Source organism: Adiantum capillus-veneris, chromosome 27 (assembly GCF_014529385.1).
Source record: "Adiantum capillus-veneris isolate H3 chromosome 27, ASM1452938v2, whole genome shotgun sequence".
NCBI classification, from domain to species: domain Eukaryota; kingdom Viridiplantae; phylum Streptophyta; class Polypodiopsida; order Polypodiales; family Pteridaceae; genus Adiantum; species Adiantum capillus-veneris.
Genome location: NC_140957.1, coordinates 49,326,337 through 49,350,875, shown reverse-complemented (window position 1 = coordinate 49,350,875; position 24,539 = coordinate 49,326,337). Strand labels below are relative to the sequence as shown.

The following is a 24,539-nucleotide window of genomic DNA, read 5'->3' as shown; positions in this document are numbered from 1 at the left end:
AGCTCTATACGTGCTCATAACACACTCAACATTTTTGCTTCTTGGGTCGCATGTAATTGACCTTCTCATTCTTCTTCTCCGCCTTTGTGTGCATTTTGCCAACCTATAGTTTCCAGCACGATTTCCCATCAAATTTTCAAAAACTTATTTGTTTTTTGATAGTTCCTCGTATTCTACAAGAAATGCTCAAATTTTGCCCCAAGAAGAGTAAAATTGTGATAAAAATAATCCATTAATGTACCCAATCTTTCTCCCATTCATTTTCTATGTTTTCCTTTGCAGCCATTATGTGGGCCACCAACATGCATACTGCTCACTCTCGCTTGTGACATCAAGTATTTTCCCTAGCCCCAATTCATTTTCTAAGAATAAAAATATTCTTTTGGTCTGGGAAGCTTTCAAAGACAACGAACAAGATGAAGCATATTTGCAATAATCTCCCTCCTCCGATCTAAATTCCTACCAATAAGCCCCTTATTGTTTAGTTTGATGCTTCTGAAGAAGTTTGGGGAGGAATTCTGTGTGAATTAAATAATGATACTCCTATCATATGCAGATGGGCTTCCGATCGCTTCAAAGACGCTGAGCTGCACTATCATTCCATTCAACGTGAACTCCTTGCAGGTGTGAATGTAGTCCTATCCTTTGAGTTCCATGCCAAAGCAGAGGCTAGAGGACTTCAAAATTTTTATGTTTGAGGATCTTGGTGTGTGGATATTCATATGGATGAACTCAATCGAACCTGGAGAGTGCCCGCAAAAGTGGACAAGTGTAATACACAAGAAGATTCCAAACTGGTCAATGAGCTCTCGGCTGCAAGACAAAATATACAACCTAGAAGCGACAAACTACAATAGGTGAAACTAGGCAATCGTCTGCTATAGGAGGTGTTGCCCACTTATGTTGGACCCCCCCTGTGATTTTCTTTTTCTAGTGAACTACTGACTATATTCCCTTGTATACGATTATTTACCTCCCATATTTTTCAACAAAGAACGGTTGTATACTTTTGTGGACCCTATCTAGTTAACTATTGATGAATCTCTACATAATTTTGACTTGACAATGTCTTTATGACTTTAAAATTTAATTAAACAGGATTTGCATATCTTTGTGGTCCTACCACATAATCTATTGTAGGTGTAATTGGACTTGAATAAATCAATAGTTGAGCATGACCAAGAGTTGTAGATAGAACACACTTTATTATGTCATAAAGAACAGAAATTGGATAATTCACAGGGTACTTAAAAGATTGACCCTTTCTTAAAAAATAATTAGCAAGGTTTTTTACAAAATGGGTAAAAAAACCCCTCTTGTTATTATATCTCTGTTAAATTTCTTAAAATTTTAAAGATATAAAACCCTTTCTATTGAACTCACATGGTATATTAACATGATAATATAGTGAACCCCCCAAGGTGTAATTGCACTACATTTATGACATAGTTGACCAAAGGACAGAGGTGTGTGAATTTGCTATATGTCAAATGGCATGATGCTGTAGATGTTCTCTTCAACCTCCTCATCCATCCTATATAGATTTGGCTCTCCTGGTATTGGATCCATCTGAAGCTCGATGGTCCACACAAGGTGAGAATACATCAATACACGTGGCCTATCAATAAGAAAATACCTGACATCATCATGAATTCCATCATAATAGTATTAGCATATATATATAAAGAATTACCCCAATTGTCACTTTGTGAACTTCCAATTTTGGTCTTTACCACTATGCACTCGATGACTAAGAAGTACTTCCTCTGTATTAATTAAAAAAACATCTCCCACAAACAAGAAATAGCTTAAGACATCTAGATGCCTTGTATACAAGGGTGCATTCCCCTCATCCTTATCACTTTTGTCACTATCGCTTGATGCTCATACAATTAACGGATGAATAGTGTAGTACTTTCATCTTGGTACGTGTCTCTTGTTCTTACATCTTCTCCATTGCCCATCTATGCATTCGTCACAAAAGCACTAACTTGTGCATGTCCTAAGGCTTATTTAATTCCTTATCCTTTGTCTTACCATTCTTGCTTACTTCGTAGCCCATTTTAGGCCAAGTACAAATACTCTCTCTCTCTCTCTCTCTCTCTCTCTCTCTCTCTCTCTAGGCTAGACAAACAAAATTACTCATCTAGCATTAGATTTTCATTTTTATCACTCTAAAATATCTTTGAGAGATCAAAACGACTCTTTATTATTTTTAAGGTTATTTACACTTGCCAAAAAATATATTTGGTGACACTAATGTTATCTATGACATGAACATTCATGATGCATTCATCTCTTCTATCCAGTTTTGTCATACACATCTTAGAGATTTTTGTCGAGACTGATGACTGGATGAGAAATAGACAACTTTGGTGAATAGACAAGTTTTAACTCATTTTATTATGGCTCTCTAAGAGCTTGCAACGTATTGTAGGCAGCCATATAAATTTTCATACCACAACAAAGGTGATTGATAACACAAAGTTGACTAAGATTATAGTACATTTCCGCAAGCAACAATATTTATAGCTTTAACATTCATAAAAAAATGTTGGTGTGCCATCATCCATGCTCCAAGCTTTCTATTGGAGGTGCCAAAATTAAGAACATTGCGTATAAGCATAAATAGAAATGTCGAGTTGGGAACCTTTACTTTATATAGGGTGTTGTTGGCACTAAAGAATCATTTTATGATGATAGATTGTTTGGATACAAAGATCAAAAGATTCAATATGTCCAATTAATGAACATTAACATATGACATAAACAAATTGAACAAAATAAACATATGACAGAAACAAAATAATCGAGGAACCCAAACTTTATGAGTTCCTTGAAGTGGCCATTTGTATACATCTTTGTAAGCAAGGAGTGAATGAAGTGTCATGGCTCTATTTCTATCTACCTCTGCATAGGGTGAACATAAGAGAGGAATTCGTCCAAGAAAGCAAGTAATTTGACCTTACTGTCCTTGTTTTGAAGGGGGACGATGAAGGAGGAGAGATGAATCATCATGAGTTTCACGAGCAAAATTTGGGATTTTGAAAGGAAAAATTTTAGGGTGTAAATACCAAATTTCCACAAAATGGAGAAAAAATGGCACTTTGGCCTTCTCCTGCTTAGAGAATTGCCTAGAAGAATGGCTAGCAAGTACTCTTTCTTTCTTTATTGCAATGTGTGTGTGTGTTTCTTTCACCAAAAACTGTTCCGATCTCATGCACACATGGCTATGCTGATGCGAGAAGAATATATTTTCTTTGGCAATTTAAGAATTTTGTGTGGCCTTCCATATCTCCTACCAAACATTGTGGCCTCAAACATGTATCAAACTTTCAACAATTGGTGAATTAACTTGTAAACCACCACCTAGAAGTATTCACTCTTCTTTGATATTTTACAAGTCTCGTGCAAGATCAGCTCTAAGTATGGAAATGATCACTCACATAGAAAAAGGAGTAGTGATGACAAACCTTCTATACTATTATAAAAGGGGGACACATGGTAGCTTTTCCTTCAACCGGCTAGCTCTGATGGTGTGTGCCCTGCAACCTAGCTGCTGAGAGAGAGAGAGAGAGAGAGAGAGAGAGAGAGAGAGAGAGAGAGAGAGAGAGAGAGAGAGGCGGTCGAAGGCTGTGGGCAGTACTAGTCTTAATAATTGGTAATGTGTTTCAATCATGTGTGGAGGTGTGTGTGTATACAAGCATGTATGGCTTTGGAGAAAGAGTTTTTGTTAGCACATTTCTAGTCTCTCTCAAGCGTGGTAGATTGGTTATCATGTTTTGTTTTGGAGTAACAGGTCTTGAGTTCAAAGCTAGTCGGATAGATCTATAAAGTCTCTTGGGAATGTTTCTAAGACATTTTCTTCTTCTCTCATTGACTCTCTCTCTCCTCTCTCTCTCTCTCTCTCTCTCTCACACACACACACACACACACACACACACACACACACACCACCACCACCAAATCCCATGGGGTCTCTCTCTCTCTCTCTCTCTCTCTCTCTCTCTCTCTCTCTCTCAACCCCCCCCCCCCCCCCCCCCACACACACACACACACAACACTAAATCCCATGGGGTCTTTAATGAAGGCCTGATGATGGGATTGACAGGCAGGAGCTAAGCGTGCAGATCTCAAGGCGGACGGATGGTAAGCAAACTGTGCACATGGGCGGGGTACTAGGAATTCGAATCCATCACCTAGCCAAAGTGAACTATGTTGGGCAAAAGTAAACTAGAAGTTAGAACAAAAAACGTGAAGTCAAACAAGTCCCTTTAAAATCAAACGGTCGAGTCTACGTCGCATCCCGCACGCTTCACTCCTCGTCGTTGATCCCATGAGGAGGTCTTGAAAAAAGGCCCCGTGGGATTTAGTGTTGAAGCACACACACAAGGAAAGCTATAACTCAACCTACTAGTTAGCATGCAAGGACTTGGCCAATGATGTTAAGCATAGTGTCTATCAATCACATGTTGTACGGGGGAATGCACAATTGCTGTTGGCCACAAAGCAATATAGCATGTGTCAAATTTTCAAGAGAACTAAAGCACATCTTATCTCCCTGGCTCTGCTTCGTCCCTCGCTAGACTTGTATGAACAAGCTATAGTATGGCCCCAGACAGAGTACAAGTGCTGAGCTCATGGGCCAGCATGTTTGGCATGCGGGTCGTTATTGCCCTTAACGAGAAGGGCATCCCCTACGAGTTCCTAGCGCAGGACCTTCAACACAAGAGCAAGCTCTTGCTCGAGTCGAACCCCATCCACAAGAAAGTCCCTGTGCTCATCCACAACGGAAAGCCCCCCCTCTGTGAGTCCCTGATCATAGTGCAGTACATCGACAAAGCTTGGCCCTCTCCTCATGTCTCCTTTCTTCCCAAGGACCCCTCCGACCGCGCCGTTGCCCGCTTCTGGGCCGACTACATCAACAAGGTATACTTCCATTGCCCAATTCTGTGATTGCAAAGTAGTGTATGATCTCCCCATTTTGCCTGTCTTTGCGTGTATGGGCCTGCCAATTGCAACATGTGCAATATCTTGGGTAACTCATGCTGAGAAGGACACCTACACAAGAAGTTTTGGACAAATTTTCACAATAATTTCCACATTGTGACTTACTTCCACATCATGAGCTTCTGTGAGCGAGGCACGGCATACCTAGCTAGGTACGATTGGGGGCGGGGGACTGCCGGCCCGGTGGGGGGGCCGGTGGTCCCCTGCCCCCAATCGTACCTAGCTAGGTATGCATACCTAGCTAAGTACGATTGGGGGCGGGGGATTGCCAGCCCGGTGGGGGGGCCGGGGGCTGGCCGGTGGTCCCCTGCCCCCAATCGTACCTAGCTAGGTATGCGGTGCCTCTCGAGTAGAAGCTCATGATGTTATTCATTGTATGAAAAACACTGGAAAAGACTCCGTTTTCCTACATGAAAAAATTTCGAAATCTTCTTGTGTTAGGGTATCTCTCAACTTTTGAGTGCTCATGCTTGGCACAGTTGGACGATGCCGGAACACAGATCATCAAATACTCACAGGGAGAGCAGAGAGAGCAAGGCAAGAAGGACTTGATAGAGGTGGTGGAGAGACTTGATGGGGCGCTTCGCGACGTGTTTGGCGGAGGACCGTTTTTCGGAGGGCAGAGCATAGGGCTTGTTGACATAGCCTTGGCTCCTTTCCTCTGCTGGTTTGAAGCCTATGAGGCCCTGGGAGAGTTCAAGATCTGGGAAGATGCCAAATGCCCAGAGCTGGCCAAGTGGGCAGAGGCAGTGTGGGAGGTGCCAAGTGTGAAAGAGGCCCTTGCACCCCCTTCAAAGGTGGTGGAGTTTTCACACGTCTTAAGAAAGAGGTTAAATCAGGCAGCTTAATTAGCTCAGTCTCATCGCCTCAAAATCATTTCACTTTAGAGAAAATCAATTTACCTTAGGGATGCCAAATACACTAAGGGTGAAATGTTTTGAGTATGACAAATGTGTGAAGCTTGTTCATGAACGAAATTGTACGGCTGAAAATAAGTCATAATTTGGAAATTTTGTAACATTTAAAAAGTTGGTTTACTATGATGCTAAGCGGCGTAAGGCAATGCTTACGTGCATCGCTCAGTACAGCTAAGCCTTATAAATGTATCTAAACAAACTAGTTTGCCTTGATTGCTTCATTATGTGTGCACCACAGTAAATAAAGAGAAAATAGAGATTCCCTCTACAGATGCTCTCTCTCTCTCTCTCTCTCTCTCTCTCTCTCTCTCTGTCTCTCGCTCGAATGGAGACCGAATCGGGTTAACTAATAGGATTTTTTATTGCACGAGCCATTATACTATCCAAAATGGTAAGAATTTAAAAAGTGCATTATTGTTGTACTTTTCACTTTTTATCATAGGTTGCTCTTGAAGCTTTGTAGCATCTCTCCATCTCTCATCTCATTATGCATCTTGAAGGAGTAATTCTCTACAAAAACCACTACAGACACCACTACATCGTCAGGAAATTTATTCAAACACTCCTTGAACTATTCAGCTTGTAGTTGTGTTTGATAAAATTCCCCAATTTTCTTTGAAGCAAGGAAATAAAACTCATCGGACTAATCTAGAGAACCAGAGGTCTTTTGGAGCTTTTCTTGTATTTGTCTTGTCCACTTCTTGTGTAGGAACCTCCTCAAAAAGCTTCACAATTATCAAAGAGATGCCATCACTGTGTACACTTGGACACAATGAGAGCCTTTCAATGCCACAACTGTTGGCATGTTCTCAAAAGAAATTTTCTAATGTGATAAGCACAATCAATGGGCTTTGGGCACAACATAGACTCCCATAGGTCTATTAAACTTGGAAATGTGGCACTTGATGCTATGCACTATGCTGTTTCACCAAGGGGGCTGCAAACAAGGCACCTACAAAAGCATGACTTTCCATGCAGTCCTTGGTGCATGTAATTGAAGGATTCCTTAAGGTAGACAATTTGAGCATGGTATCCACAACAACAAGTGTTGCAACCGTTTAGCTTGGATGTAAAGTATGGCTTTAGACCCTCAATGCATATGAGGGAGATCCCTATGTTAGGATGAGTCTCCTGGAACCGCATGTGGAAGTCTCTCTATAAACACAATAAGACACATCTGGGTACCTCTGACATGATTTTGGAAGTAATTGAAAGCCTCAGAAGCGCGCGGAAGCACACAGAGTCAATCAGAAGCACACATAACTAATTGGCAGCATTTGAAGGAGCATGGGAGTAATCGGAATCACTTTAGAGCACTTCAAATACTCAAAATCATTTGTAGAAGCACTTAGAGTCTTTCTAAAGCACCTAGAGAGTAATTAGAAGCACTCAAAGATACTTAGAAGCACATATAGTCACATACAAGTCACACATAAGCACTTGAAAGAAATAAGAATCACTTGGAAGAACTAGAAAACCCTTGAAGTAGTTTGAAGCACTTGGAGCACTTGACCGACTCAGAATCATCCATCAGCATCTGGGATCACTAGTGACCTCTTGAAAGCACTCATTAGTATCCTGAAGCATGCCTTTGGAAGCATTTGAGAGCACTGAGAAGCATTTATAAGCACTTGACAGATGTGGAAAGCACTAAGAATCATTCTGAAATACGAATATACTTAAAGCACTCTAAGCCACTTGAAAGCACTTACAATCGCTCAAAGTCACTTAGAAGCACATAGAGTCCTTCACAAGCACTTAAAAGTAATTAGAATCACTTGGAAGCACTAGAAAGCACTACAAAGCATGCGGAAGCAATCGGAAGCATTGTAAAAAGCACTTGGAATCTCTTTGAAGCACTTGCCCGATTCAGAATCACCCATGAGCACATACAAGCACCTGGGATCACTTATGACCTCTTGAAAGCACCTATAGGTATTCGAAAGCAAGCCTTTAATTGCACCTGAGAGAACTTAGAAGCATTTATAAGCATTTTAAAGCACTTGACAGATGTGAAAAGCACTCAGAAGCATTTTGAAATATGAGTATACTTAAAGCACTTGGAGGCACTCGAAAGCACTTACAAGCTCTTAAAGGGAAAAAATATTTTGCATTTGGGGTGCTCTTTTGGAGAAGAAGAGAGGCCGTAGAGGAGGCCTCACAGAGGAGCTCTCGAGGCTTCTTTTGGAGGAGGCGAGAGAGCTCTCAAGGACTGTTTTTGGCAAAAGGCGAGCTCAACGAGGAGCTATGACGGGGTCTCTCAAGGGCTTTTGGAGCATGATTTGAAGCCAATGGAGGTGTATTTAAGGACATTTTTGGCCGTGCTCTCAGCAAGGAGAGATGCATGATGGTGAAGCCAGAAGTGCCCAATCTTTTGCGCTTGATGTTGCCATACCAAACCGTTTGTAGTCGAGGTTTCATGGTGTTTGTAGATAAGTTTTCTTGCCATAATTGATGCAAACAAAGTCAGATTCTTGTGCCGTTTCTTCCCCTTTCCCCCCTTCTTCTCTTTGCTCTATTACAATCATCTGGTGCTTGAGATGTGCGTGCCTCCTTGGGCCTCTATGTGTGTGAGAGAGAAAGAGAGAGCGGTGTGTGCTGCGGCACGGCGTAAAAGGGCAAAAATTGGTGTGGTTTTCTATCGATTGTGTGATTTTTGAAGGTGAATTCTAGTGGATTGGGGTGTAGATGTTATCTTGGGCTATAGAGAGGCAGACTGTTTGGGTTTTGAATGTGTTCCCCTTTCCCCCTATCCAATGTTGTCTAGTCCTTTTTTTTTTGAAAAGTGGCTCTTGTAGCAGCAATGTGTATAATGCATCAAACTTGAAAACTTATGGATTTCCTTGGTTCATAAGTCTCCAAGTACTATCGAAAGTCTGGTAAGAATATGGCAAAGCATCAAGAATAGTCTGCACAAGGGAACTGTTAGAAATGACATTGCCCGTAGAAATAAATTGCTCCTTGATATCCTTGACACCAGCTAGGAAAGTGTCCATCTCATCTTCCTCATTCATAATCTTAAACTCCATCTCTTAACGTAGCAATGCAATTTTAGCCTCATTGCGACTTGCATAAAAACTAGCTAGAATATCCCAAGCTTGTTTTGCAGATTCTGTTGAATGATTATGAGGAGTAATAGTGCGCTTCACAGACAACACAATGAAAGCATGAGCATGTGCATCTTTTACATCCCAAGAAGCTTGCTCAACCGTAGGCAAAACAGCTCTTGCAGCAACAATCCTACCACCAAAACCTGCAGCATTCTCAACATCGCCTACATCCTTAGAACGAGGACGTACATCTATGCCCTGCACAATATTCCAAATGCCCTTTGACACAAGGACATGTTGCATCGTATAAGCCCACATAGGGTAATTGTCCCCATCCTCAGCAACAAACATCTTGAACACATCTGTGTTGTTGTCATCCATACAAATATTGCACTTGATGTGAAAACATGACTACCCAAAAAGAGGAGAAACAAAGCGATAAAAACACGTGCTATCTAGCACAAACTGTAGAAGACTGTAAGGGACCTGTTATGAAAAAAATGGCACTAATAAAAATTATGCACAAAATGACAAAATTGCCTATGCACCATTGACTATAGTGGAAATGGTTGGGATTTCATGCCAAATTTTGAAATTTTTTGCTAAATTTAGAGATTTACGGCAATGTGGTCAAGATTTGAGGTCCAAATGACTTGAAACTCTAGGGTTAGGTTATCCTTGATGTTTGGGATCAATTGATATGGTCTTTGCTGGTATAGCATGTAGGGGGTCATGGATTGCGATCCATGTTCAACAACATCTTGGGATGAAATTTTGGGGCTTGTTCCTGTAGTCTATCCTAACACACTGGTGAAGTTCTTTTCAAATTTGGACAAGTTTATCTCTATTTTTTCCAGTTTCCCAATTTATGCTCTAATTTGGTCCGACCTACTATAAGTGGGTTTGAATGGCACTTTAGATCCTTGATAGTGATCAATCTGTCTAACGTTTGACTTTGTTGATGATTTGGAATTGAAGTTGTACCCCAATCACAATTTCCTGATGAGTTGTATTTGATTTGAAGTTTGTTTGGACCCTTTAGGCTCTCTGGCAAGTTGGAGTCCATTCTCAAGCAATTTTGATCATTCTTTTGGTCAACCAAGTTATTAAAACTCTCCTTTAGTGTTTCAATTTGTTCAAAATCACAATATCCACTCTGACTTTGCTCACTTTGACATAGAAGGTCCTTTACAACAACCACAATTTGATACATTTTCCTACTTTAAATCATAGCAACCCTTTTGCACTAAAATTATGGTCAATCTGCTAATTAATATATATATATATATATATATATATATATATATATATATATATATATATATATATATATTGTGAGAGAACTACTACTTAGCCTCTGTTTGTGTCTTTGCCTCTCTTTATCTTCGTGCATTGGCAACACAAGTGCTCTTGCCCTCTCTTTCTCTCTTGAGGACTTACGGAAGTGTTTGAAAAAAGCCTAGGTTTAGTGTAATTCCACCAACAAATTTTGAGAGTTACTGTTAGGTTTTGAATTTGAAGGTGAAAACCTACAAAATTTAAAGAAATTTAGTGTAAAAACCTTTCAATATAGTCAATCTATCTTTTGTCCCAATGCTAGTGTGAATCACCCCAATGTGAGTCATCCCTTCTTGGCTTTGGTTGACCACCATGAACGGTTGAATTTTGTACTCGAACCTTTCTCTCTGCTGCAAGATCTCTCTCTCTCTCTCTCTAGTGTTGAGAGCATTATTGGTCAGCCTCTCTTTGTCTCTTTGCCTCCCTCTCTCTATCTTTGTGCACTGGCAACACAAAGTTCTCTCGCCATCTCTTTCTCACTTGAGTACTTGCACTAGTGCTTGAAAAACAATCTAGGTCTAGTGTAATTCAACCTACAAATTTGACATTTACCCTGCTAAATTTCAAATTTGAAGGGGAGAAAACCTACAAAGTTTAGGGAAATTTAGTGTTAAAACCTTTCAATATAGTCAATTCAACTATGGCGGCAATTCTTGTGCTAATCACCCTAGTACCTCAATGGTGCTAAATTTTAAATTTGAAGGTGAGAAAACCTACAAAATTTAGAGAAATTTAGTGTAAAAGCCTTTCAATATAGTCAATTTAACTATTGCCCTGCTGCTTTGATGCTTGTGCTAATCACCCTGATGGTGCCACTAAATTAATCTAAATTTCAACGTGAGAAAAACTACAATATTCATAGAAATTTAGTGTAAAAACCTTAAATATAGGCAATTTAATTATTGCCCCGATGCTTGTCCCAATCACTCTGATGGGAGCCATCCCTTCCTGGTCAGCCGCCATGAACCATCGACTATCATTGAATGCAACTTTGAACCTTTCTCTCTAATGTCCATGCGAGCAAGATTTTGGCGGGAGTTTTTTGCCCCTCTCCCTCTCTCTATCTCCATGTACCAACAACACAAGTGCTCTTGCTCTCTCTTTCTCTCTTGTGTAAAAACCATTTAGTATAGTCAATTACCTATAAAAAATCTTATATGCAGGTTTTTGAAGTTTTTGGAAAAATGATTCCAAGCTCTCACTCTCTTTCTCTCTTGTGTAAAAACCTTCAAAAAATTACCAAAATACCCCTCTAATTTGTGGAAATTCCCAAAATGCACCTCAAATTTCAAGAATCCCCTAAATACCCTTGTATCTATTTTGATTAGATTGTTCAAGATTTTCTAATATTTATTCCTTTTCTACATTTGAGATCCATTTTTAGTGCTTAGCATGTAATTTGTCACAAATTACCTCGTTAAAAAAGGCAATTAGGTCTAAAAATAATGACATAGAATACATAATCAACTCACAGCGATTAGCAATTAGCAATCCCTCTCTCCGAGTAGATTCTCTTGACTGATGGATATGAGCTGTTGCTATGGAAAAAACTAGTTCTTGACGGTCAGCCATATTAGGATAGATACACCCGAGAGCAAATAAGCTGGGTATAGTAACGCAGGAAAAGTTACTCCATACCAATACTATGGACTTTGTTGTGTAAAAATGTCATCTATCTTATAGAACCGCCTTTTGACTTCAAGACAAAATTGGAAATAATAAATGATTACTTCAAATCACCGTTTTTGTGTAGAGTAACTCACACCGGTAAGATCGGGGCATGGATACTGTACCCTAGTGGAGTACTGTATGACATAAAACTCAGTATAGGTTCTGTAGTATGGATAACGGGTTGTGTATCATCAACCTGGGGGTTTGGTACAATAATCACATAATGGATTTCAGACCATATATCGACCATGTGAGCGGTGTTTTATCGGTTGCCAGGGTGTAATTGAGGAGAAGGGGACTGGACCTTGCATTTAACTTAATAAAAATCTCAGCTTTATACACAATAAGATCTTTATACACAATAGTGTACTATGTAGCGTTTAAACTCTTCTCTCCATTTAGTAGTCGTGCTTCCTGCAGCATGCTACCGCAGGTGGGCTAGGGTTTGGTCGGCATGAGACAGTAGCAGCGAATGTGGTGCGACACTATCTTGAGCATCCGTATCTCTAGCTGATGAAAATCCCTGAGTATATGGCCCGTATGGGCAACCTCGAGTGGCGGAAGCCTATCCGAGTCTGGCGTATTGTCTTCTGGTGGACATCAACATATATAAAAGCCTCTTAAAAGTGAGTATTCATACTCATTTAGCATTGTGCTTTGTATTCACTTGTGTGAGCATTTTATACTGTGTGTGTTAGAACCTATTTTACTATTGTATGCTCAACATGCCAAAAAATAATGGGAAGGACATCGTGGAGGCATCTACGTCTCCTAATCTATAGGTCAAACAGAAAATATTTCTTGCTCTAGAGACTGTCAATTGATATTATGAAGCTATGCTGAAAAAAAGTTTTGAATGGCTTTGAAAAACCAGTAATATAGATTTTTTTAAAGAAAAAATGTTCCAAAAACTATTCTTACTGGTCTATGAGAGAAATATGAGTGGGAGTATATGTCTGCTCTGGGACAAATGGGAAATTGTAATTCTCTTTGACTAATGTGTTTGTTTTTGTAAAATAAACAAAAAATATATATATAACCTGGTTCTGGAAACAGACTCTTACTGGTTAGGGGAAGAAGTGTGAATGGCTCAGTTAAACTGAGAACTACCTAGTTTTTTTCAATGATGGTAGTAATATGTCTGGTTTCCGTAAAATGTGTTGTAAAACTGGTTTTTTGAGGAAAAATCTGTAATTTTAAAAAAGAAAAAAGAAAAATGGGGATACTACCAGGTATGAGTGATTATGGCTGCTGAGAAAAGAGGATGGTATGGTACTTAAAGGAAAGGATTTGTATATATGGGTGATGATGGTATGTTCTATTAAAAAGCTACTCAATAGATGTAATGTACTCTTGAAAGGGATACTGCAGATCCGGAAAAAAACCAGAATTTCACAAAAAATGAGCTGTAGTGATCTTATAAGATTTAAAAGATATTTTGTTTTATTGTAACACTACATTGCTGAGGTCCTTTGAGTAAGAGGACAATCCCTAGACTGATTCACTTTCTAGTTCTGGTGCCTATTCTATTGAATCCGCTGAAGATTATTCTGAGGGCACTAAATACAGGTTTCGGAAATGGTGTCGTGTCTTCTAATATTAGGTAGGTAGTAAGTGGTATCACATACCCACTTGTAGGAGTAAATATTGTTTTTGCAAATTGACTTAACCTTTTTTACCATATTACATCACCTACTAGTAAGATTGAACTGTTTTTTAGAGCAGATGCCTATCTCACTGAATCGGCTAAAAGTTATTTTGTATTTACTAAGTACTAGCTTCTGATATGTTTTCCTTTCTCTGATTTTTTATAGAGCTAAGAGTGGCAACACATACGGGATTGATTAAAAAAAAGTTGGTTTCAAATTTACTTGATCTTTTTTACATCACATACTATGAAGATTAGTGATAGTGTTCGGTGACTTATCATTACTTCAACATAGTGACTGAGTTCTGAAGGTCTTGGTTGGTTTGACCCTCGGCTATTCAATAAAATTTTCTTGTCATCATCTGCTCGCCTCCTAATTTCACTCAAGTATATATGAACTGATCCTTATCTACCATCTTGCAGTATATACAAAAAAGCTATTAGAAGTTGGTTTAAAGGATCTTGGTATTATAAGGAAAGTCATATATTTTCCTTTAGCTGATCTTTGCTGGTTAATCTTTTGTCGTATCTTTCCCGGACAAGGTCTGAGTTGGATCTAGGGACTGACTCGTCTAGGGTTTTATGATATGAAAAACAGTTTATAACTGGCTTGGGCTACAGTATGTCAGACATGACATAATAAACATAGACATTTCTTGAGAAATAAAGTTTTTTTTACATTTTTAAAAAAAGGGGGGATCTCAGGTTTATAAATTTGTTAATTCTTAGAAGTTTCTTTGAAGATATCTCAGTGTGCTTATAAAAGGGTTCTTGAAGTAGGATCTGTTCCAAAAGATTGTTTTTTTTCTATACTTCAAACCACAAGGATGAGGTGGTCCTTAATAGAACTATGATCTGGCTTGAGATTAACTATGCCTACCGCTATAGAGTGAAATTCTCTCCAGTCAGATAAAAAAAGAAGTTTTCTTTTTCCTTAAAACTTAAGTGTAGAAAAGAAAGTTTTTTTTTATAAAAATATATATATATAATCGAGGAATAACCAGATACATAGCTGCTTTAAGGGTTTTCACTTTCCTTTATCAGATTGGCAAAAATGCCAAGGAACTTTTTTTCAAAAAAGAACAATATACTAGTTAAGAACTATGTGTTTTTTTAAGGTGACATGGATAACAACTGGGATGCCCAACATCACCTGCGTACAGTCACGTTCTAACGAATAAATTTCTTGTGGCTATGGGTGCAGGTGAGGGCTACCTTCCTTGATTAAAATGTCCAGTTCTTAACAAATGGTGGATCTCTTAGTGTGACACAAAATTTCCCAGACTTTGGGTTTATGGATTCTTGAGCTGTATTTTGTTATCTTCATTACCTTTGTACAAAATTTATTTTCAACTGTAAATAAATTATTGTGCAATGCCACTGTACTTTTCTAGAATTGTTAGTCTGTGAACACTTAGTGTTCGTTTGCATGTATATATATAGATTTAGAACTGCTACACACACACACACACACACACACACACACACACACACACACACAACCGACTCGACTAATGTCAAGTTACCAACCTTCAAGAGTCCAGGGCCAGGATGTCTCTCTCTCTCTCTCTCTCTCTCGCTCTCTCTCTCACACACACACACACACACACACACACACACACACACACACACACACACACACACACACTCATGTGCATTGTGTCTACTGCCAATCATCTCTCTCTCTCTCTCTCTCTCTCTCTCTCTCTCTCTCTCTCTCTCTCTCTCAAACGTTATGTATGGCTGAAAATTATGACACCAAAAAGAGCACCCATTTTTGTAGCCGGTTGCTACATTCCTCATCATGATTCCCCCTTTGATGCTTGCATGGATAGAGATCATCCATTTTTTGATTTAGAAGAGGACATTGCTTATTTCAAAGGTGAAGGTGATGTTATTGTATCTGCGGATATGAATGCTCGCACAAAAACATTGCAACATGATACTCAACCATTTGATATGCCATACAATTCAAGGGATGGAGGAAGTTCACTTGTATGATCGTTCTTCAATGGATGAGAAAGAGTTGGATCACTATGGAAAGTTACTTTTACACATGTGTAATAGCACGGGTATGCTCATTGCCAATGGTGTATCTTTGTGGAGTGGAACCAATGGATTTACACGTAGGAGACATAATGGGGACAATGTGATTGACTATATGCTACTCTGTAAAGCCATCATGTATCACATAAAGAGTTTTATGTTTGGCCACTAAACCTCCGAATCCGACCATCACACCTTATGTATTGACCTTTCATATGGAGAAGCAACTAAGCGTGATAATCTCAGCCAAAGGAAAGAAAAATTATCACTATGTATGGATTTCAAACATGCACCAATGTACATTGAAATGGTTGAGCAAAAATGATGGATGAAGAAGCTTCAATATGATGCACCATTGGAAACTAAATGGGAAGCTTTCAAGAAGTTTGTTTGTTCTTGTGCCGAAGAATGCTTTGCTATAAATCATCTCCATGGTATCAACAAAGATAGATCACGCAAAAGGTGGTTTGATAAAGAATGTCAAGATACTCAAAAGTCCTTGATAAAGATTGATGCAACTATGGACAAAGAAAACTATCAAAGTCATTTGCATACATACAAGGCATTGATTCAAAACAAGAGAAGAAGATGGGAAGTACAACTTTTTCAAGTCCAAGAAAAGGCACATGCATGTGGAAGATTTTGGAGAAACTTGAGCGGCAAGCGGGTTGAGAAATTTGGTACATTGACTCTTGTGGATATGTACACACATTGTAGGAAATTATAGGAGCAAGCAAATGCTAAAAAAATACCATTTTATGGTTCACTCCCATGTATGCCCTCTTTTTTTACTATTGAGGATGTATGCGGTGGGCTTGAAAAGATGGCCACTCGTAAAGCGGGAGATCTTCATGGTATCAAGGCGGAGATGATCAAATGGACGGGAGATTTTACCCATGAGGGGTTCATCCTTGCACTTCAACATGGTATGCCTTATGATTGTACTAATTGGGTTAAGCCTTTGCATAAAGGAGGGGATGTAAAGAATGTAAACAACTACCAGACTATAATGATTGGGTTTCTTATGGAAAATTTGTCTAGGTGCATAATGGAGATGAAATTGAGTGATTGGGCTGAAGATAATGACAAGATGATCAATGGTGCTATGGCATCAATGGAAACCCGCTTCTTCGTGTTCTCATGGAGGAAAGTTGGTTGAAATGAAAGCGATAGTATTGTTGTTTTGTGGACTTTAAGAAATCCTTTGATATGATTCCACATAACAATTTGTGGAGAAGGATGGAAGAACTCCAAGTACCAAGTGAGTTTATGCTTGCGGTTTCTCGAATCTATGAGAAGGTGGTTTGTCAATTGCGCATGGAAAGAGAAATTTTAAAAAAAATTGTACGCGCTATTGGGGTTAAACAAGGATGTCTGTTGTCACCAACTATCTTTGGTGTATTCATTGATCAATTGGAACAAATGGTACTTGACTTTATGCAAGAAGAAGGCATTGAAGAGGTCAGTATTTGCAATGCGGTAATCATGATTTTTTGTTGTATGCGGATGATGTAGTGCTTCTAGCACACACTTTAGAAGATGCACTAAAGCTTATGGTTGTCCTTGAGAACTTTTTCTTGCATAGTGGGTTGATTGTGAATGAATCCAGAACAAAGGTTATGCTTGTGAAAACCAACCATAAGGAGAAGCCATGCATATTTACAACTATGAGACACTTGAAGTTGTTCAGAGCTTTAAGTACCTTGGCCTTGAGGTTCCATCCAATCACAAGTGGCATGAATGTGCTATGCGTCGTTTGGAAGTAGAAAAGAGAGCATATTATGCATTTGAGAACATGTGTAATGTGGGAAGCATCAAGTGTTGGGTTCTCAAGAAGTATCTTTTTGATGCATTGGTGACACGAGTTCTTCTTTATGGAGTTGAAGTGTGGGGCGGGAGCATCTCAAAGTCTACTTGGAAAGATTTTGAGAATGTCCAAAAGATTTTTCTTACAAAATTTCCCCAAGTGAAGACACAAACACCATATATGCTCTTACTTCTTGAGTCAGGATGTCTTCCAATTGAGGTTATGGGCATGGAAAGGGTTGTGGAGTACATGATAAAGATGTGTCAAAACCCCTCACATCGACTTCCTACAATTGCATGGGAAGCAAGAAAAAAAGTTCAAACGATGCATATAAGCAAAATCTTGAGCACGGGATGGATGTGAGACATAAAGAAGTGGTTTGGGGGATGGGATGCATTACACTTGCTACATGATGCTTCAATTGACTCCCAAGTGAATGATGCTTTTCTACAACGCCAATGTATTACGGCTTGAGAGAAATCTAGTGGGTCACGCTTCATACATTACACCACCGAGATTGCCTCCAACTACAAAATCATGATCTTTGCTGAAAGAGGAAATCGTACTCACACTTACATGCTTGAGCCTATTCCCTTGTCTCGACGATACGCACTATTGCAGCCATTCGGCTTAGCTCCCATTTCCTTCGATCCAAGATAGGTCGTTGGGGCAATGGAGAAGAGTCAAATCAATTGTGCACATTATGCTCACTGCAAGTTCGAGAGTTTGAGTACCACTCACTACTAGAGTGCTTAGCTTTTGGTCACATCCGAACTTGCTTCTCTCACATTTTCAGCCACAACTTAGACCTACACACTTTCCTCTCCCAGCCAAAGTGTGGGCTCTCCATTGCGACTCTCACAGTTTTGGAGCATCGAGAGTCACTCATTAGCCATACACATACTACATTTGGTCCCGCAAGGCTTGGCATCTCCGTCTCCTGCGAAGCGAGACTTATGAATTCACATGTAACTTTGGTCCCATAGGTCATATTTGACCTCCGAGGATGGTAATAAAATATCTCTCTCTCTCTCTCTCTCTCTCTCTCTCTCTCTCTCTCTCTCTCTCTCTCTCTCTCTCTCTCTCTCTCTCTCTCTCTCTCATACCCTCCCTCGTCTCCTCGCTGTCCAGCATTTCATGTTATTCTTTACCTTTCAAGCTCACACTATGACACATTAAAAACCCTAGGCGGCCTTTCCCACCCCGAGCCTACGGATAGCCCACCTCCGGGTCTTCTAAACAACAGAGATGGCCACTCGAGCTTCATCCCGCAGCAAGCTCACTTTTGCAGGAGTTGTAGCAACACCCTTGAATCAGGAAAATGTCGTCGGCCTTCAAAATGAAGTCAGACAGCTTCGCAAGGAGAATGAGGAGCTCAAGCTAAGACTTGCCACGATCGAGACACGGCTTGCTGCAATGGAAAACTGCAAGAAAGAAGAGATGGAAGTCAAGTTCAACAAAACAAAGGCGGAAGTGGAGACCATACTCACGAAGGAGGTCAAAAATCAAGTGCACGAAGTAATCTTTCGCAAGGTCAAGGACCGTGTGACATCCACACTATGCGAGCGACAACAACAAGAGGACATCTCCCTCAATGTCCACATCGGCGAGCTCCCAAGTGACTGGAAAGGGGAGGGAGATCACAAGTTTCACAAGTACTTTGCCCGTATCCAAGCAGTAACCCCTTTGGTACAATGGGATCCAACAACAATCACCTTTCTTAAACATGAGCATCGCACCAATCATGCAATCCTAACTTTTAAGACCAAGGCGGATCGAACCGAACTCCTCGAACAATCAAAATTTGGTTTGCAGAATATCTCACACCCGCCCAACTCAAAAAAAAAAAGGAAAAACTCCAGAAGATGCTAGAAGCACGCACATTAGGGAAATGGGCAGTCTATCGAGGAGATAAAGCCATTATCCAGGAGTTTCGAACTCCCAAGCTGCCCCCCCCCCCCCCCCCGACCTTCCCCTTCTTAGTTCTTAGTTTTGTTCATTTCAACCTTTCCTTTTCCTTTGACACCTCTTTAGACCCTCAGTCCTTAACTGAGATGTATCTCATGATCCCCCCTGTTTAGAAGATCCCCTTTGTAATGTTTTGATTTCGGTCCCATGGGTCATATTTGACCTCCACGGATGATAATTCAATCAATCAATCTATCTCTCTCTCTCTCTCTCTCTCTCTCTCTATATATATATATATATATATATATATATATATATATATATATATATATATACACACACACACACACACACACACACACACACACACACACACACACACATATAGCGCGTAGGCTGTGTGGCATTGAGCGTGCAAACTCCAATCGTATCTCTCTCTCTCTCTCTCTCTCTCTCTCTCTCTCTCTCTCTCTTTGGAATACGGGAATTGGCATTGACGAGCTTACCAATGACTCCGATGTGATACTTCTTATCAAAACAAGGGGGCATGATGTGCAACAAATTCTTGGATTTGACAAATACGATGTGCATTCTTTGATGTGGCTCAAAAATGCAAAGCAATGTAGAGGCCAAGGAGGCATAGCATGTTTGACCAAAAAGGGTTTGAAAGATGTTTCCATTGTCAAAGAAGATAAGTATAAATGCTACTTATGGCTGAAAATCAGTCCACCAAATGGTCAAGTCATGTTTGTGGCTGGTTGCTACATTCCTCACTATGACTCCAACTTTTATGCTCGCTTGGATATGGATAGAGATCAGCCCTTTGTTGAACTAGAGAAAGACATTGCTCATTACAAGGACCAGGGTGAAGTCATTGTCTTTGGAGACATGAACGCTCGCACAAATACGTATTTGGTGGATGCAGGCATATAAAGGTGTATGCACACCAAACCTTGTAAACACTCTATTGTTTCGAAGAAAGCCATGTAATTCAGCCTAGGATGAGTTTTAACCATGATGTAACTAGACAATACCCTCTTTACTTCTCTGAGTCTACACCCTTGTAAGAGGCAGGATGGTCATGGGAAAGCCCCCTTAACTTTTAAAGTCAAAACCCTTAGTTTGGAGAAAAGAATTATCATTAGTTTGAAGAATAAAAAACGTGCATTGGGGAGGCCTCTAAATGCTTCAACTTTTATTCTTATTTTCTCTTGAGCTGGTAATCAGAATTCATTTCCGAATAGCACATTGCGTTCCTTGTCTCTTGCTCTACACTCTAAGTGTAATCATTTTCAATTCTGCTATGGTTCGCAATGCATTGTTTGTGAGCTAAATGCATTGATTTGGAGGTTAAGATGGTTGTTTTTTGATGTTTTGACCATGAATAAGTGTTTCTATCCTTAAGGAAGACCTTTCCAAGTACTTCTGTTTCAGTTTTTGCACATTTTTTGTGATGGATCGTGATTTATGTACCTTCCCAAATGGTGACAGAACTTGGTAGGATTGAGCCCATGTTGTGATACATGTCCTTAAGTTTCGTGGCGTTCTGGATTCGTTTGGATGTCGAAAAGGCGTGATGACCTAGAGTGGTGAGATTGAACGCATACTGATTGTCTAACTAGGAAGTGGTTGATTTTCTTTTGTCATAGAACGAGTAGCCCCTGAGTTCACTTTTGTGAGATTGACACCCTCATTAAGTCTTCGTGTGCCCCATCGCGAGTCGGTTCCTGGAGAGATGTTGGGACGTAGAAAAAAGAGGAGCAACACTGAAGAGCGCGCCACACCAAAGAAAAAAGCTAAGTTTGCATCCGAGCCTCGAGAGCCTACTCTAGGAGGTAAAAAATCCAAGGAGCCTTCATCTGCTTGGAAAAAGACTAACCTCCAAGCACCCAACCTTAAACCTCCCAAACCAAAGTCCCGCAAGAAACTTCTGTAGCCCCTATTAACCTTTTGTGCTTTGTAGCCTCTTTGTAATTTGGTCTTTGTACCCTCATTTAATGATAATGAAACGACGGCTTTATTTTTTGTTCACTAGTTGTTTATTTCTCATTGATTGTCTATTTATTGTACTCATATTGTTCATTGACTGTCTATTTATTGTACTCGTATTGTTCTTTCCAACATCATCATGAGCATTTTCAAGTAGAGCTTATTTTTTCTCCAGTGTCTCCCTCCAAGTGGACTGTTGTTGCCATAGAAGTTCAGGAAATCAATGAAATGGAAATCAATAGCCTGGAAGGTATACTTTTCAAGTGTATTTTGAAAAGGTTAATATGTCAGTCTGATTGAGGTTTTTAAGGCATGGTACTTGTCTATGGCAGAACTTAGCTGGATTGGAGATGTTCAAGAACGCAATGAGAAGGTTGAAGACATAGCAGCTAAGAAGGATGCAGAGCAGGATGCAGATGTAGCACTAGATAAAGTAGAGGAAGACCAAGAACCAGCAGTTTGCCCCAAAATTGAGGAGATTTTGCCAAACTGCCCTGGATGGGGATATCTTGTTTTGAATTTTTGCAAGATCAAAAAGCTCATCATCCTTGATCTCGATGGACTATTCGTGAAACGAGATGTAAGAAAATGTGATCCAAAGACTCGAAAACTTAAACACCCTCCACGTCCAGCTTCCGACAGAGTTAAACTAAAAAGAGTGGACGAGAAGTTGTGGATCTACTACCGTAGAGATTTTGAGCAATTTGTTTGGGATTTGAGGCAAATAGCAGATGCAATGATTTGGAGCACTTTTACTGCTGCTAACATTGAGCTAATCCTCAGTACATGTTGGCCAGACATATGGGAACATATGACTTATTACTTTAGGGATCTCTTCTCAAACTAGCAATGTGAGAAGTGGTCGTATTTTGAAGAGATTGCTGGAGCTCCAAGAGACCTTGCAGGTGAACTTGTGTCTTTCAAGTCCCTTTACCATGTCTGGAACAAGTTTCCAGAATATGACTCCTCTCGGACATTGCTGGTAGATGACTCCAGACATAAAAATATGCGCAATGTCTGGGACAACTGTATATGTCCACCCACCTTTGATCCTCTTGATGAAGACCAAGACCCTGATTACCTCACGCGCACACTGTTTCCATGGCTGTGCAGATGGACACTAACCCCCAATTCCCAGGAGTATACAAAGGCAAACCCCATCAGCAACCCCAAAGATGAACTTTTGAGTCTAGTCTTTGAGCAATTTGTTATAAATGGAGATGAATGAGATTGTACATTTGTAATTTAAGAAATGTTATATATTGTACATTCTTGGTGGATATGTAGATGTTTCTGGATAATTGTTGTAATATAATTTTTGTAATATACAGAAGTTTTGGCACTTTACATGTCTCTGCACTATACATGTCTCTACACTTCTGAATGTCTCAGAACCAATTTTTAGTGGTGCTAAACCCCTAAAATGTGGTTAAATTTTATTGTGTTATTGCAACACTTTTTATGGAATTGCAACACCATTTAATGGTGGTGATGTTCAGGGGGAGTGGTGAAGCATTCTTAACCACTTTTTAGTGGTGCTAAACCACTTTAGCAACCACTAAAAAGTGGTAAATTTTTATTGAGTTTTTTTGGAACTACAACACTTTTTAGTGGTGATGTTTGGGGGGGGAGGGGGGAGTGGTGAAGCATTCTCAAAAACCAACATGTCAATTTCATCGTACGTTTACACCAATTCCATCTTGTTCAATCTTTCACTAGATGATAAAAAATCAGATTTGATTTACAATTCAAAGGGCATGCTATTCTATATTGCCTCATGGTTTTCATTGGAAAGTTCGAACACTTCTCCTATGCCATCGAGCACTACAGGCTCCATAGGGAACTTTATTGCCCTTATCAAGTGGGAGTATATGAAAACTACTGGCTTGTTATCCCACAGCTCATACAAGTTTGCTTGTAGGGATTTATACCAATGGCCCGTGACCATATAAGTATGCTTCTCTATCTTGTTGCCCCATGCATCAATTTGCTCGTTAGTTGTTAGGCCCTTAGCTACTACACACTTCAAAATGTAGAAGTCAACAGCCTCCTCATTATTCTCTTCAGAATTGACAGCAAAATTGTCTCTAGGTGTGAGAGCATCGCTTAAGGAGTCATAATGATCTGCATAAGTGGCACCATGGAACTCCTCATCATCTGAGTCTCCGTATGACTAGGAATCATTAGCAAGTGGCTCCAAAGTGTGATATTGCCATGTCTCCACATGTGATCTGTTCATACACCTTCTCCAATGGCCAAGCCTGCAAGGAAAACAAAAGCACGACAACCGTTTTGATCGCAATGCACAAGTGTTGTTCTCAGAATACCCATTCACACAGTGCATTTCTCTTGAGCCCTTCAATGGTTTGCAGACCCATTGATGGGATCGCTAAACATCGCCTAGCTTGACCTCCCAGAACACCCTATTGACCTCCCTCTTTTGCTTGTCGTACATAGCAGTTGCTCTAGTACTGAGATGCATTCTCAAAAAAGAGACAACTTCAACTGCACAAGTCAACCGCACGCTATTTTTCTTCAATTTCTCATGAGTTAGAGCCCTTTTAATGACAGCCCCAGCCCCATCATGTTCCCCCTTTCCATGTCTTGAGCAAAAAAAATTCCAATTCATTTCCATGCCAGTAAGGCTCCAATATCTAGCAACAAAGTAAAACGGTCGCTTTACTTTAAATTGTGAAGCTGTGCCATCTGACCAAACCCAATGCTTTTAAAAGATTAGCCCTTGAACTCTCAACCATTGAGCATGTAAGAGAAAAGCATGCTGCACAAATAAGGTTTATTGTTGTTTATCATCTGAGACAAAAAAGTGCATGGTCTTCTTTATTGCACTTGATGCGATGCGGAAATAAGTAATCAGGACAAAGATAGTGACCTGCTTAGTGTACCAATGCATTGACTGGATCTCATTTTGCTCCTTGAAGGAGTAGTTCTCTTCAAAGTCAATGACGGAGACAACCACATCATCTGGAAACAAAGAAATGCAGTCCTTGAATTGTTGTGCTTGCCACCTAAATATAAAATTGTGAGTGACATACTTCTTCAAGTGGTCTTGGTACACTCGCAAAAGTTCTCTAGGCAGCATTTTCTTGTGGACAATTTCTTTCACAGTGCTCTTTCTAGCTTCATTGTTTAATCCA

At 39.9% G+C, this 24,539-nt stretch overlaps 1 protein-coding gene across 1 annotated transcript; it reads left to right on the top strand.

The window, feature by feature from the left end:
- Positions 1-4,551: 4,551 nt before the first annotated feature.
- LOC147421925 (putative glutathione S-transferase parC) lies at positions 4,552-6,195 on the top strand. Its single transcript, XM_086503415.1, has 2 exons — positions 4,552-4,929; positions 5,490-6,195. Exons 1-2 carry the CDS (start codon positions 4,609-4,611, stop codon positions 5,856-5,858), a joined length of 690 nt encoding a protein of 229 aa, XP_086359541.1. The 5' UTR covers positions 4,552-4,608; the 3' UTR covers positions 5,859-6,195.
- The last annotated feature ends 18,344 nt before the right edge of the window (positions 6,196-24,539 follow it).